Here is a 16,198-nt window from a genome sequence, read left to right on the forward strand (position 1 = left end):
CGAAGCATTGTGACTGCGGCATGTGAACACACCTGTCTGCTACCTTTGCAGCTTAAAGCGGAGTTCCACTCGTTTTTGTGTTTATTAAAAGACAGCAGCTACAAAAAGTGTATCTGCTGACTTTTAATAAACACACACTCACTCACCTGTCCCACGATCCAGCGCCAAAGCCTCGCTCCTCTCCCTCTGGTCTCGGCGGTGCCGGCATCTCTAGTGTGGGCATCCGGGAGTGACAGCTTGCGGCTTCACAGCTGGGTGCGCACTGTGCGCGTTGTGAATGGCCAGGCAATCTTCTGGGACCTCCGACGTGTCCCAGAAGATTGCTGCAAGGAGGGAGGGGGAAAGGAGAACTTCTGCTCGAGCTGCCTAGGCGGCCCGAGCGGAAGTGGGAGAGGGTACCTGTCAAAACTAGGTACCCGCTCCCCCCCCCCCCAAAAAAAAATGACATGCCAAATGTGGCATGTCAAGGGGTCAGGAGTACTTAAAGCGGAAGTTCCACTTTTGGGCAGTAGTGCGGGAGGCCCTAAAAACGTGACTTGACTGTGTTTTTAACACTCCCAATCGCACATTTAAACAATCCCTTATGTTTACTGGTTTCATCATCCTTACACCCAGTGCACCTATCATAGCGCTCACCCCACTGTATCCACAATAGCAGCTCTCTCCACACCATCTAGGGAATCTTTAACTCCACAAAGCCCTCCATTTTCCACAATATAGCCTGGTCATGTCTGTATGGGTTCACACTGTTCTCCTTCAAAAACCGTTTCCACAATACTACCCGTTGCATTCAGAAAGGTCCATATTCTACTCCCTCATGTTTTGTGCATTACCTTAACCTGTAACCCTTATGACTGCTGTTTTGTGGCCATTTTTGTGTCCTTGTGTTTCTCTGGCATCCATTCTCTACAAAATTGTCCTTTCTACTTTATTTTGTGTCATAACACTGTCCTGGTTCTTATTCACAACAAATCCCACTTTCCCTTGTCTCTCTTTCCTTCATCTTTGATCAGCTCCTGTTATGTCTTTTCTCTCTTTCCTTCCAACACACCTGTGATCAGCTTCAAGTCTGCATTCCCTCCCGAAGCTCTATGGTCAACGTCTCTATGTATTTATAAAGTTTATTGATTACAGCCAGGTACAGGTAATACGAAAGTCATTAATTAGGGTTTGGCATCATAACATACGCGAATCAAACCCCCCCCCCCTTAAGTACCATAGAAAAAAAAAAACCCTCACTGGGATGCAACTTTCTCTTTTTTTTTTTTTTCCTTTTAGTAGACAAAAGGTCTACCATTAGGACCAAAGTATGAAAAGAGAGAGAAAAGGAGAAGAAAAGAGATAGTAATAAAAAATAAAAAAAAAAAGACAAAGAAAGGGACCTATATCCCCAGGCCATATTTGACCCTGCCATCAGACCTTAGGTATGACTATCTGTTCTTTTAATTTAATCATTCCACCATCAGACGAGCCCCCTCTCTGGAAGTGATAAAAAGATCCCACATCCCCAATTTTTCCGCATGTCCATCTCCCCTATGTTGGGAAGTCGCGATCAAATTCTCCATCCTATTAACCTCTTCAACCCTCCGTAGCCAATGGGCAATCCGCGGAGGTGTCGTCTGTTTCCACATGGATGATATACATGCCTGGGCAGCATTCAAAAGAAGACAGAGCAAGGATTTCTTGAAGGCTCCTAATGGAACATCTACCGCTTGAAGCAAAAAAAAAAAAGCCGGGTCATCCGGGATATTCCATTCCGTGAATCTTACTAATATTCTACGGACCTCCCCTCAGAAAGAAACAGCATCGGCATGACCAAAAAATATGTATAACGTACCTTTCTCGCCTTTACATCTCCAACATCGATCTGATGCCTTAGGAAAAAAAAGGAAGGAGACGCTCTGGGGTGTAATACCAACGTGCCAAGAGCTTAAAATTCGTCTCCTGTATCTTGGTACAGATCGAGGAGTTCAAGGCTAGATGGATCATATTGTGTTTCTGCTGCACAGTAAGCTGGTGTCCAATATCTGTCTCCCACTTCTCAACCCAAGGTAGAGCAACCTGCTCAGGCTGAGGTTGAAGCAGACTGTATGACTGAGAAAGGGTACGAGGAAGCACCTCTTTTCCCATACACAAAGCTTCAAATGGGGTCAGAGGCCTAGAATAGGCAGCCAGCGTCAGGAGAGAGGCAAGAAAATGATGAACTCTAATGGCAGACCAAAACTGAAGTGCAAAAGGTCCCCCTTCTGACATCAATTCGGAGACAGTTGGCCATCGGGTCCCTATTAAAATGTGGGAAGCTTGATAAATCCCTCTATCCTGTAAAGCCGCCAGAGCACGATCCAAAGTTCCCATAGGGAACAATGGATGGCCCAACACCGGCAGAAGAGGTGAGGGCGAGGAAACAAGATGGAAACGTTCACCCCAATGTTCAATCACAGTGGTCAATGTCTCTATGATCCCTACCCCCTCAATACCCTCCAATCCACATTAATTCGCCATTGTTCCTCCTTTACCTACAGTTCCCCCAATGATCAGCTGCCAATCTGCTTCTTCCTACCACTGTCCACGTTTAGCTCCTGCTTTGCTTTTACTCTCATTAGTCCATGATCAGCTACCAACATATACCCAGTTAGCTGAGATTGGTTCCTCAACAATTAGCCTCCAATCTGTTCACCTCATAATCGGTTCATGTGAGATGGTACAACTGAATAAGAATATCTCCAGCTAAATATTGCTTAATTGGACAGGCAGTGTACACCAACAGTCCACAAAACACACAGAGGCAAAAGCCTATAGCCTAAATGAACTTGTTCAGTAACAAAGAACTAAACTCAAGGAACATGAATTATTTTAATTCTTATGCTGCTAGTCTTAGTAAATAGATTGGAAAGTACAGTATATTCTATTTACCTATTTTACTCTTTTTTTTTATTTTACATTTCTTGAGTTGTTTCCCGGTTTTATAGCCTAGGCCAAAAGGATGTCATGCATCCAACGAGTCTTCATGGGAGGAGGAGAGGAGGGACTTTCTCAACCAAGCACACCCTACTGCCTGAATGCCCTCACTCAAGATGGGCGTGGGTAGAAATGTTAGGGGAATGACTTCTCAGTAAAATAAAGCATGGAGACATGGATGGATGGGTTTGCTTTGAATATTTAAAAAACATTCAATAATGTTTTCAGTTTGTGGTGATCAGATACAGCTAAATTCTGCTTTAAGGGGTGAACTCATTTTTTAGGATAGGGTTACTCGAACCCCGGGCCATGGATCGGTGGCGGTCCGTGGCTTGTTGGGGGCTGGGCCACGTGGCTGGGGGTGGGCGGCAGGAAAGCTAGACAGCACAACCTGTACTGACAATCTCCCACCAGAGGGCACCCACTCCCCCTCTCCTGGCACCACTACTCCCTTCCCTGACCTTACCTACTGTGCAGAGAGGAAGGGGAGAAGAAGAAAAGGGAGAAGAGCTGGGCTGGCCCGGAGGTGACAGGCTGCACACGCTCACACCCTTTGGAGCTGACAGGTTGCGCATACAACTCCCCCCCCCATTCCAGGTGACAGGCTGCACACACACCACCCCCTGAAGGTGACAGGCGTTGCTCGCATAAGGGAGGTGACAGGCTGCACACACCACCCCCTCTCCACGGACATAAAAGGCAGCACCCACACCGCCCTCCCCTTGAGAAACACACAACCCCCCAAAGCCCCCCCCCCTCCTGGAGGTAACAGGCTGCACACCACTGGAGGTAACAGGCTGTTGACCCCCCCCGGAGGGAAACAGGCTGCACCCCACACCCAGAGGTCCGTGATGGGGTCGTCATCGCTGAGGCCAGTCTCTGGAGCGGGGGAAGTTGGGGACTGCTGCTTTAGAAGGTACAGATTCAAGGGGTACATGTTTGATTGCAGACGGTTGTGTACTACAAGGAGAGATGTGCTACAAAGACTTTCCTAAAGAGAAACACTGGAGACTAAAAGCAGAGCGATGAGGAAGAGATCTTGGCTACCTGTCTCTCTAACCCGCAAGATGTCACACAGGACGAGTGTCAGGTGAATGCTGCTCCGAGCAAAGGGGCACACATGTTTATCCTCCCGGCTGCTGTTTTCAAGGACAAACTGTGGACAGAACAGAAGTTCATGTTAGATGTTCTGCATGCAAAATTACTGATGCCACTCATCCTATATGGCCAATCACTCACCCGGCTGTAAGCGTTGGGCAAGCGTGTTGAGAAATACACCATATTTTCCAGAGCCAATAGTCCCGGTGGGGTGAGAGCCAGGTCCTGCCATGGGCTGCTATTGTTCTAAGCAATATTTAAGAAAGCTAAATTAATTTCAGATTGTTATAACATCTAAAAAATGGATCATCATCTCAGCCGATCTGTGTCAAATCACAACAGAAATACCTGTTCTGGATGGATTCTGGTTCCGTTGACTGTGTGAAGGATCCATAATTGTTGTGGGTCAGTTTGAATTGTTTTTGTTTTAAGTTTATACGTTTTAAAACTGATATTTTATATCACTTTGTTATAAATATGAAATCTTTGTTTTACAAAAATACATTTAGTATATGAGGAAGGATTCCCTAATTTCCTTTGGCACACAGCTGTCATAAAAATATACACCCGAGAATCCTATCCTGTGCTATGCATCCTCCGGTACACACCTGTTATATAAATATACACCCATGACTCCTATCCTGTGCTAGGCATTCTCCCGTACACAGTACAAATAGTGCAGCGCTAAAAACATGTATACACCATTAGACTGTCATAAATGATAGTCAAAAAAAATAACAGCACTCCCGAAATGAAAAGCCATAAGTCCATGCAAGGATGAGATGATGCCATCACCGTCGTGAACCACGCCTACTAATTTTGTCATATATGACGTCATCGGGGTTGGTCACGGATGACGGCATCGACGCCCCCTGCACACCATTGGAGGACGTTTCTTTCCCTCCCCAGGAAGGCGGGTCGGCGTTGGACGGAGCTCCACAGGAACGCCACGGCGAGCCTCTATCTGCTTTAGTTTGAAATGCTTGAAGATTACCTTTTAACCGTGAGTGCAATCAGTTTTATGCATGAATAAAAGTTTATCTTTTAATGCACTATCGGAGCATCTCTTCTTCTTTATATTTTACTGCTGCCCTCTTCATGGAGAGTTCCTGGGAATTTTTGAGGAAGTTTCATGGATGCTGATTTGTCCTGGACTGTACACAGTCTCCCCTGCTTGCATTACTTGATGCTTGTTTGACCACCTATCATTTAGTGGTCATTGCCGTCTGGTAAGGAGATCTCTATTGCACCTGGGGTGTGAAGTGTGCTGGTTTTTTTCACCTCTTCCAAGTCACCCCTTTTCCTCCTTACATGGTCTTACGGCTTTTCATCTCGGGAGTGGTGTTATTTGGGACTATCATTTATGACATTCTAATGGTGTATACATGTTTTTAGCGCTGCACTATTTGTACTGTAAATTTTTATTGGAAGTTGGTATTTTTCCAAGTGTCAGCAGCTTTTTCTCTTTGAGCACAGTGTTAAACTTTTTTCACTCTCCCGTACACACCTGTCAACAAAATATACACCTGAGACCCCACACTCTGTGCTACGCATCCTCTGGTAGAGACCTATCATATAAATATACAGCTGGGACCCCACACCCTGTGCTAGCCATCCTTCGATACACACGTCATTTAATTATACACCTGAACCCCCCCTCCACTCTGTGCTAGGTTTTCTGGCTATAGAGGGAACAAGTGATATGCCCTGTGCCTTCCCACAATGCACACTTGGGCATACTACAGTGATGAAACACCAACCAACCTAATCATTGTCAGTAATTGCTAGTGATTAATGATAAGTTTAGAAGGTTTCCCTCAATCCAAAATGTAAGAACTTACTGAAAAACCAAGCTTGCGGAATTCCTTGGCACAAAGTGAATGTCGTCTGTCCGTGGTCATGTGACCTTCTTCATCCCCCTCATTTGGAAAAGCTGTGATTCGAAGGTTCTGGAGTTGTTGGCGCTGCTCCTGCAGGAGAGAAATCAATAAGTTTCAATAGACACTAATTACCTGGAGGGTTTGGAAAATACCTGTCCCCTGACAGCCAGCCTCTATGAAGCATTGGATTAGGGTATACCATGATCAGTACATGGTGAATAGGATATGGAAGAGACCAGTAGAAAAACAGCTTAGAACTGCTAATTATGAGGTGGGAACTGCTGGAAGACAGCTTGAAAATGTGGAAAGACAGCTGAGAAGTGCAGGAAGGCCACTGGGAACTGATAAATAAGAGGTGGGAACTGTGGGACAACAGCTGAGAACTACTGGAAGACAGCTGGGAACTGCATAAAAGCATCTGGGAAAGACAGCTGGAAATTACTGGAAGATGCATAGATCCAGTGAAAGAGAGCTGGGTTTGTGGGGAGACATTGGCAACTACTGGAAGACAGCTGGATCCACTGGAAGAAAGCTGGGACCACTGGGAGAGTGTGCAAACTGCTGGAAGAAAGCTGGGAAATGAAAAAAAAAAGAAAGCTGAGAACCGCTGGGATTTGCGGGAAGGTAGATGGATTCGCTGCAAGAGAGATGGAACTGCTGGAAGGCAGCTAGTGCTGAAGGAAGACAACTGGAAACTTTTGGAAGATACATAGATGTGCTGGGACTGGGACTGCTGAAGGGCAACTAGGAAAAGAAGGAATAGTGCTAGGAACTGCTTCAAGACACCAAGTAAATGCAGGAATACAGCTAGAAATTGCATGAAGACAGCTCCTGATATGCGGCTGGATAGGACCCCTCTGGTTATTGGGTAGTACGATGCCTCACGATAAACCATGTAAAAGATGGAACGGACCAATAGTGCAGTATCCTCCTCTGCTGCCTCTTCCAGCAATGTCTCCTCTCTCCTTTGTGCCTTTGCAGTATCCTACTCTGCTGCCTCTTCCAGCAATGTCTCCTCTCTCCTTTGTGCCTTTGCAGTATCCTCCTCTGCTGCCTCTTCCAGCAATGTCTCCTCTCTCCTTTGTGCACAAAGGAGAGAGGAGACATTGCTGGAAGAGGCAGCAGAGGAGGATACTGCACTATTGGTCCGTTCCATCTTTTACATGGTTTATCGTGAGGCATCGTACTACCCAATAACAAGAGGGGTCCTATCCAGCCGCATATCAGGAGAAAAAGAGGATATCTATTAACAGTGGAAGTTTACCAACAGCTTTTACAGTTTTATTTTCTGGTAAGAGGCTTCTCTATTTCCCTCCTTGAGAGGAGAGAAGAATTCCACACGATTTCCTCCCTCCACCTGAGCACCTTGTATACCCTGGATTTGTACATACACACGCCCTATCACTTTCTTCACTCCGATAAGGGAGCCAGTCCACTAGCGGTGAAGGGATATTTGCACATCCAGTTGCTGTGAATTTTTTCACGTGGAGCCAGAGTGAATGTGTTTTTGTGATTTCACGGACTATTTGGACTTTTCACTTTCAACACCATTATTATCTATTATATATTGCATTTATTTATTTGCTTATGTTTGGTTATTTAACCTATTTGTCCACCATTGTTTTAGTTATATACTTACACGGGTGACATATCACCTGATCCGATTGTGATCATCACACATGATTTATTTGACTTATTCGCTGTCATTATCATTCTCTGTTATTTTGAACAGAGCATTTATAAGTTTAGCGCACCTGCTTTTTCACTTTATCACATTTGTTCCTATCTGGTTCCAAGGTTGCAGCTTTACTTTACCCATCCAGCGCATTTTCTTTATTCATCTAAGAGGTAAATGGATTCACTGCAAGAGAGCTAGGGCTACTGAAATACAGCTAGGAACTGATGAACGACAACTGGAAACTTCAAGAATGCACTTGGATTTTCTGCAAGAGAGCTTGGGCTGCTGGAAGACAGCTGAGAACTGTGGGAAGACAGCTGGGAACTTATGAAAGATAGATGAATTCACAGCAAGAGAGCGGAGACTGCTGGAAGACAGGTAAAAACTGATGGAAGACAACTGAGTTATTTGAGACATCAAAGAAGGTACACAAGTACATCATCCCAGGGTCCCAACCTCTGGGGTCATTCTGTTCTTTGCGGGTGTCTTACAGCATTATTGGGGTCCATTGGAGTCCTCATAGAATCTTCTAACAGGCCTAGGCTTAGACATTGCAAGACATACAGATAATGGCTCATCTCATCTCCCAGGACAGGCCAGTCATGAATAATGTGCTGCAGAGAGAGAATATTACAGATTATTCAACTGTTTTTGGATTCTGTACAAGAGGAATCAACACAACACTCACCTTATGGATGAACTGCCTCATATTCTTTTTCCACAGAAATTCTAGCATGTCCTAGAAGAAGAGACAGTCTGGTCACCTGTAATACGCAGCTAGTGAAGAGCAGCTGCCATTCCTGCTGTCTGTAATTACCACACACATACTATAAGGAGAAGGCTCCACATACATTTTATCCAGGCTTCCCAGTTATTTACAATCATACTCTCTTATCGCTCTCTCTCTATTCCCCGATGCTCAGCCATCAACCATGTGCTCTCTTACCGCTTTCTATTTCCAGACACTCAGCCATCATCCGTGTGCTCTCTTATCGCTCACTCTCTATTTCCAAATGCTCAGCCATTATCCATGTGCTCTCTTACCGCTCTCTGTTCCCAGACACTGAGCCATCATCCACATGCTCTCTTATCGCTCTCTCTCTATTCCCAGATGCTTAGCCATCATCCATGTGCTCTCTTACCACTTTCTATTTCCAGACACTCAGCCATCATCCATGTTCTCTCTTAATGCTCACTCTCTCTTCCCAGATGCTCAGCCATCATCCACGTGCTCTCTTACAGCTCTCTATTACAAGACATTCAGCCATCATCCATGTGCTCTTTTACTGCTCTCTATTCCCAGACACTCCGCCATCATCCATGTGCTCCCTTACAGCTCTCTATTCCCAGACACTCAGCCATCATCCATGTGCTCCCTTACAGCTCTCTATTCCCAGACACTCAGCCATCATCCATGTGCTCACCTTACAGCTCCCTATTCCCAGACACTCAGCCATCATCCATTTTCTCTCTTACAGCTCTCTATTCCCAGACACTCAGCCATCATCCATTTTCTCTCTTACAGCTCTCTATTCCCAGACACTCAGCCATCATCCATGTTCTCTCTTACAGCTCTCTATTCCCAGACACTCAGCCATCATCCATGTTCTCTCTTATTGCTCACTCTTTATTCCCAGACACTCAGCCATCATCCATGTGCTCCCTTACAGCTCTCTATTCCCAGACACTCAGCCATCATCCACGTGCTCCCTTACAGCTCTCTATTCCAAGACACTCAGCCATCATCCATGTGCTCCCTTACAGCTCTCTATTCCCAGACACCCAGCCACCATCCATGTGCTCCCTTACAGCTCTCTATTCCCAGACACTCAGCCATCATCCACGTGCTCCCTTACAGCTCTCTATTCCCAGACACTCAGCCATCATCCACGTGCTCCCTTACAGCTCTCTATTCCCAGACACACAGCCATCATCCATGTGCTCCCTTACAGCTCTCTATTCCCAGACACTCAGCCATCAACCATGTGCTCCCTTACAGCTCTCTATTCCCAGACACACAGCCATCATCTATGTGCTCCCTTACAGCTCTCTATTCCCAGATACACAGCCATCATCTATGTGCTCCCTTACAGCTCTCTATTCCCAGACACTCAGCCATCATCCATGTGCTCTCTTACTGCTCACTCTCTATTCCCAGACACTCAGCCATCATCCATGTGACCCCTTACAGCTCTCTATTCCCAGACACTCAGCCATCATCCATGTGCTCCCTTACAGCTCTCTATTCCCAGACACTCAGCCATCATCCACGTGCTCCCTTACAGCTCTCTATTCCCAGACACTCAGCCATCATCCATGTGCTCTCTTAATGCTCACTCTCTATTCCCAGACACCTATCCATCATCCATGTGATCCCTTACAGCTCTCTATTACCAGACACTCAGCCATCATCCATGTGCTCTCTTACAGCTCCCTGTTCCCAGACTCTCAGCCATCATCCATGTGCTCCCTTACAGCTCTCTATTCCCAGACACTCAGCCATCATCCATGTTCTCTCTTACTGCTCATTCTCTATTCCCAGACACGCAGCCATCATTCATGTGCTCTCTTACTGCTCACTGTCTATTCCCAGACACTCGGCCATCATCCATGTGTTCTCTTACCACTCATTCTCTATTCCCTGATATTCAGCAATTGCCCATGGGTGCTCTTACCGCTCGCTCCCTATTCCCAGCTTTCTGGAGTAGAGCCACAAGCAGAGCCATCACCTTAATTTGCAGAGGCTGATTAGGCCTGCAAGAGATAAACATTTAGGGATCTAGCTTAAACAACATCATAAATATATCCAAACTGAACAGTAACAACAACATACTACAGGCTGAAGGTGGAAGCTCATAGTCATTGAGTTCTCTGGGAGAAGAATAAACAAGTTATTGGAGAATATTTGATTCGCTTTCATTTGCTCTATACCCCAATACTTAACCTATACACCACAACACCGACCACCTTTCCTCTATACCCCAATACCTAACTTATTCTTCTTAACACCGACCACCTAACCTTTATACCCAATACTTATCCTATACAATGCAAAGTCAATCCATTACTTCTACACCTTAATACTTAACCTATACACCACAACACTGACCGCCTAACCTCCATACCTCAATACATAACCTATACACCACAGCATTAACCACTTTACTTCTTTATCCTGAAACTTAACCTATAGCCTGCAAAACCGACCACCGAACCTTTATATCCCAGTACTTACCTTTACACCACAATACTAACCAACACCACATACCTTCTATACCAAAATAATTACCCTATACACCAGTGGTCCTCAACCCTGGTCCTCAGGACCCACTAACAGGCCAGGTTTGCAAGATAACTAAAATACATCCCAGGTGATATAATTTGCTGCTCAGTGATTTCAGTACTCTAGTCTTCATCTCCCCAAGGTAATACTTAAAATCTGGCCTGTTAGTGGGCCCTGAGGACTGGAGTTGAGGACCACTGCTATACACCACAACACTGACTTTCTAACCTCTATACCACAAATCTTAATCTATACACCACAACACAGACCACCTTACCTCTATTACAAAATACTTAAGTTATACACCATAACACCACCCACATAACCACATAACTTCTATGCCCCAATACTTAACCTATAGCCTGTAACACTGACCACCTTACCTCTATATCCCAATTAGGAACCTGTACACCACACTTACAAGATAAGTATGGCTAAAGCTTTTTTGGCCATACTTCTCTTCTTGGTCACAGGAGTGCATTTAGTTCTGTGGTCATGTGATCGCTCAGTTCTCAGTCTTAGAGCTGAAGTGAGACAGCTGCAGCATCACAGCGATGCTGCAGCCATTGAGGTATGTTTAAATGTTTATTATCTTGAATTCCCACACTTCTCCTTTAACTTATACACTGAAATACCAACCCATATCTTCTATACCCCAATATTTAACCTATACACTATACCCCAATACTTAACCTTAACACCGACCACCTAACCTCTATACTCTTGTACAGGTATCCTCAAACTACGGCCCTCCAGCTGTTTTGCGGAATTACACATCCCATGAGGCATTGTAAAACTCTGACATTCACAGACATGACTCGGCATGATGGGAATTGTAGTTCCTGAACAACTGGAGGGCCATAGTTTGAAGACCCCTGTCCTAGTACTTAACCTATACACTGAAACAGCAACACATAACTGCTATATCCCACAAAATAACCTATACACCGAAACACCAACCACAAAACGTCTATGCCCCAATACTTAACCTATACATCGCAACACCAACCACCTTACCTCTATACCTCAAAACTTAACCTAAAGTCAGCCACCAACCAGCTATTCTTTATACTTCAATACTTGACCTATACATCACAACACTGACCACCCAACCTCTATAAAGCAATACTTAACCTATGCACAGCAAAACATCCACCTAGCCTCTATACCTAAATACCTAACCTAAACACAGCAACAATCACCCACTAGCCTCTATACCTAAATACTTAACCTACACATGGCAACACTGACCACCTAGCCTCTATACCTAAATACCTAACCTACACATGGCAACACTGACCACCTAGCCTCTATAAAGCAATACTTTACCTATGCACAGCAAAAACAACCACCTAGCCTTTATACCTAAATACCTAACCTAAACACAGCAACAATGACCATCTAGCCTCTATACCTAAATACTTAACCTACACATGGCAACATTGACCACCTAACCCATATACTCTAATACTTCACCTATAGACTGAAATACCCTGATACCTAGATTAACCTCTATACCCTGATACTATCGACCGCAACTCTGACTACCTAACCTCTATACCCACTACTTAACCTATAGATGGACACCAAACACCCAATTTATGTACCCCAATACTTAAAGAAATAAACCAAAAATGTAATGCATTGCAGCTTACCAATTGTTAGGTGTGGTGACTGCATTTGTTTTAGGCTTTTTTTTTCTCTCTGGTTGCGGTATTAAACCCAAAACCAAAAATTTCTTATATTGCAGCTTACCAAGCATTATACAGTGCCTTGCGAAAATAATCAGCCCCCTTGAAATTTGCGAACTTTTGCCACATTTCAGGCTTCAAACATAAAGATGTAAAACTGTAATTTTTTGTGAAGAATCAACAAGTGGGACACAATCATGAAGTGGAACGAAATTTATTGGATATTTCAAACTTTTTAAACAAATAAATAACTGAAAAATTGGGCGTGCAAAATTATTCAGCCCCCTTAAGTTAATACTTTGTAGCGCCACCTTTTGCTGCGATTACAGCTGTAAGTCGCTTGGGGTATGTCTCTATCAGTTTTGCACATTGAGAGACTGAAATTTTTGCCCATTCCTCCTTGCAAAACAGCTTGAGCTCAGTGAGGTTGGATGGAGAGCGTTTGTGAACAGCAGTTTTCAGTTCTTTCCACAGATTCTCGATTGGATTCAGGTCTGGACTTTGACTTGGCCATTCTAACACCTGGATATGTTTATTTGTGAACCATTCCATTGTAGATTTTGCTTTATGTTTTGGATCATTGTCTTGCTGGAAGACAAATCTCCGTCCCAGTCTCACGTCTTATGCAGACTCCATCAGGCTTTCTTCCAGAATGGTCCTGTATTTGGCTCCATCCATCTTCCCATCAATTTTAACCATCTTCCCTGTCCCTGCTGAAGAAAAGCAGGCCCAAACCATGATGCTGCCACCACCATGTTTGACAGTGGGGATGGTGTGTTCAGGGTGATGAGCTGTGTTGCTTTTACGCCAAACATAACGTTTTGCATTGTTGCCAAAAAGTTTGATTTTGGTTTCATCTGACCAGAGCACCTTCTTCCACATGTTTGGTGTGTCTCCCAGGTGGCTTGTGGGAAACTTTAAACAACACTTTTTATGGATATCTTTAAGAAATGTCTTTCTTCTTGCCACTCTTCCATAAAGGCCAGATTTGTGCAGTATACGACTGATTGTTGTCCTATGGACAGAGTCTCCCACCTCAGCTGTAGATCTCTGCAGTTCATCCAGAGTGATCATGGGCCTCTTGGCTGCATCTCTGATCAGTCTTCTCCTTGTATGAGCTGAAAGTTTAGAGGGACGGCCAGGTCTTTGTAGATTTGCAGTGGTCTGATACTCCTTCCATTTCAATATTATCGCTTGCACAGTGCTCCTTGGGATGTTTAAAGCTTGGGAAATCTTTTTGTATCCAAATCCGGCTTTAAACTTCTCCACGACAGTATCTCGGACCTGCCTGGTGTGTTCCTTGTTCTTCATGATGCGCTCTGCGCTTTAAACGGACCTCTGAGACTATCACAGTGCAGGTGCATTTATACGAAGACTTGATTACACACAGCTGGATTCTATTTATCATCATTAGTCATTTAGGTCAACATTGGATTATTCAGATCCTCACTGAACTTCTGGAGAGAGTTTGCTGCACTGAAAGTAAAGGGGCTGAATAATTTTGCACGCCCAATTTTTCAGTTTTTTATTTGTTAACAAAGTTTGAAATATCCAATAAATTTTATTCCACTTCATGATTGTGTCCCACTTGTTGATTCTTCAAAAAAAAATTACAGTTTTATATCTTTATGTTTGAAGCCTGAAATGTGGCAAAAGGTCGCAAAGTTCAAGGGGGTCGATTACTTTCGCAAGGCACTGTATGTGGTGACTGTATTTGTTTTCGTTTGTAGGCTTTTTCCCCTCTGTTTCACCTGATGATTTAACCAGTAACACACCTCCTATTTTATACTGCCTCCACTCTGGATGAAGGAACACAGGGACACCTTTAGACAGGAGCAGTGTCAGTCTCGAGGGAAGGGAAGTATTAGATGGACAAGCAGATTTGGATACACTAGCATATTGAAGCCAAAATCCAGATAACACTTTAGTTACACAAGCAGTTACAGAAAAACCTTTTTTCCTTTTAGAATACAGATTTTACATTAATAAATCAAAGCTGATCATTGTAAGCACCCCTGTCAGTGTTAAATGGTTTGTCCCAACACTCATAACTGATACATGTGAAGGAGAGCTTGTTCTGTTGAAAAAGAACAGACTTCCTGGCTGGATCACCAGATGAAAATAAGAAAGCCTAAAAAAGAAAACTAATGCAGCCATCACACCTATAAATGTCTAAGCTGCAATATAATAAATGTTTGCCTTTGGGTTTAATACCACTTTAACCTAATATGATGCTCAGCTTGACACCTAGGTCTACAACTAAAGCTGGCACGTTTTTTCTTCTGCCTTTAGCAGGCCTCCCGTTACAGCAACACTCAATCCTATCCTCAAGCTACTATGAAGAGTAATCATTCCTAAAGCCAGCCTAGGGCAGCTCTTCATATAACGGTCACTTTCAGTCTGACTTACAGCTGCAGTAAAGTAAGAAGTCGGTCCAAAGGAACTTCTTGTTTGACCATTCCTCCAAGCTTGGCGTTACTCTGCACCACATTCTCCAGGATGACCAGCGCCAGCTGTGTGATCTCTACCAGCATCAGATTCATATTCACAAATGTCACCACCTGGACACAAAGAACCAAACGTCAGCGGAGAGCAAAATCTGAATTCTGGTATGTATAGAGTGTAGTGTACCGCTAATAAATGTCATGTAGGTTATATGCGTCTCCAGGTAAATGGCTCATATCAAATAGATTTTATGCGTTTTCAGAACTGAAGGTACTTTTACTCCCATTAGTCCGCATTAGACTGGCCATTAAAATCTGAATCTGAATGGTTTTGATGGTATTTGATACAATATTTGATACAATTTTCCATTTTCTTGGACTCCATTGAGGAACACAGGAAGTCTTTAACCTTTGGGTTACACTGCCCTCTACAGCAGGATTGGACAATAGTAAACTGTAGGCCAGCCCAGGATACAGCCTCAAACTACCAGCCTGCTTCAGTTCTGTAGCAAAGCGGTACCAAGGGCATGATCATAAACACAGAGTGGTGAGATCTGTGTCCTTCAATAGACTCCAAGAAGATTTTACAGTTAGCACAATTCCACAACATCCAAAATAAGTCCAACTGAGGAGCACAGCAAGCAAGCACTAACAGAACCAAGAAAACAAACAACAGAAAACTAAGCAGGCCTGCAGCTCAAAGAGCCTCCTGTAGGATCTTAAAGCTAACATTAGATGGAAGAGCTTGTGAGCCGAAGCCTAAGTGGTAGCCTTGGGCAGAACAGAGGAATCATGTGACCCTAAATTTAGGTATGGTATATGGGAATATGGTTTATGGTTTATCGTATACATAAAGGTTTTAATACATGTACCTGGAGAGAGGGGGGGGGGCAATTATTTCTATATGTTTGCATACTACTGCTTGAATGGTGAGCTTTTTTTTTCTTTTACAGGGAAACTATTGTAGTTTCTGGTAAATTGTATATTTTAATGTTTATAAAATGATATTTTGTCATCATTCCTATTATTTGTATAAAAAATCCTATTTTTTAATAACTATTTAATACAGAATTGTTGATATTTCAGTGTGTATGCAATGTTTGCCAGCATTTTTAATAAGAGAGCTAAGAGAGTCTAGCAATAAATCCAACAGTACCTACTAGTAC

General features: G+C 43.8%; 1 protein-coding gene across 1 annotated transcript in view; it reads right to left on the reverse strand.

The window, feature by feature from the left end:
- Positions 1-16,198, reverse strand: part of ELMO3 (engulfment and cell motility 3) — a 64,939-nt gene that overhangs the window by 35,178 nt on the left and 13,563 nt on the right. Inside the window, exons 5-11 of the mRNA XM_082270705.1 lie at positions 14,998-15,149; positions 10,290-10,368; positions 8,303-8,353; positions 8,106-8,228; positions 5,898-6,026; positions 4,198-4,302; positions 4,006-4,114 (exon numbers count right to left, since the gene is read on the reverse strand). Of these exons, the coding sequence (XP_082126831.1) occupies positions 4,006-4,114; positions 4,198-4,302; positions 5,898-6,026; positions 8,106-8,228; positions 8,303-8,353; positions 10,290-10,368; positions 14,998-15,149 (748 nt within the window). The remainder of the gene's footprint in view (positions 1-4,005; positions 4,115-4,197; positions 4,303-5,897; positions 6,027-8,105; positions 8,229-8,302; positions 8,354-10,289; positions 10,369-14,997; positions 15,150-16,198) is intronic.

This window comes from Pelophylax lessonae (genome assembly GCF_965119305.1).
Source record: "Pelophylax lessonae genome assembly, chromosome: 10".
NCBI lineage: Eukaryota > Metazoa > Chordata > Amphibia > Anura > Ranidae > Pelophylax > Pelophylax lessonae.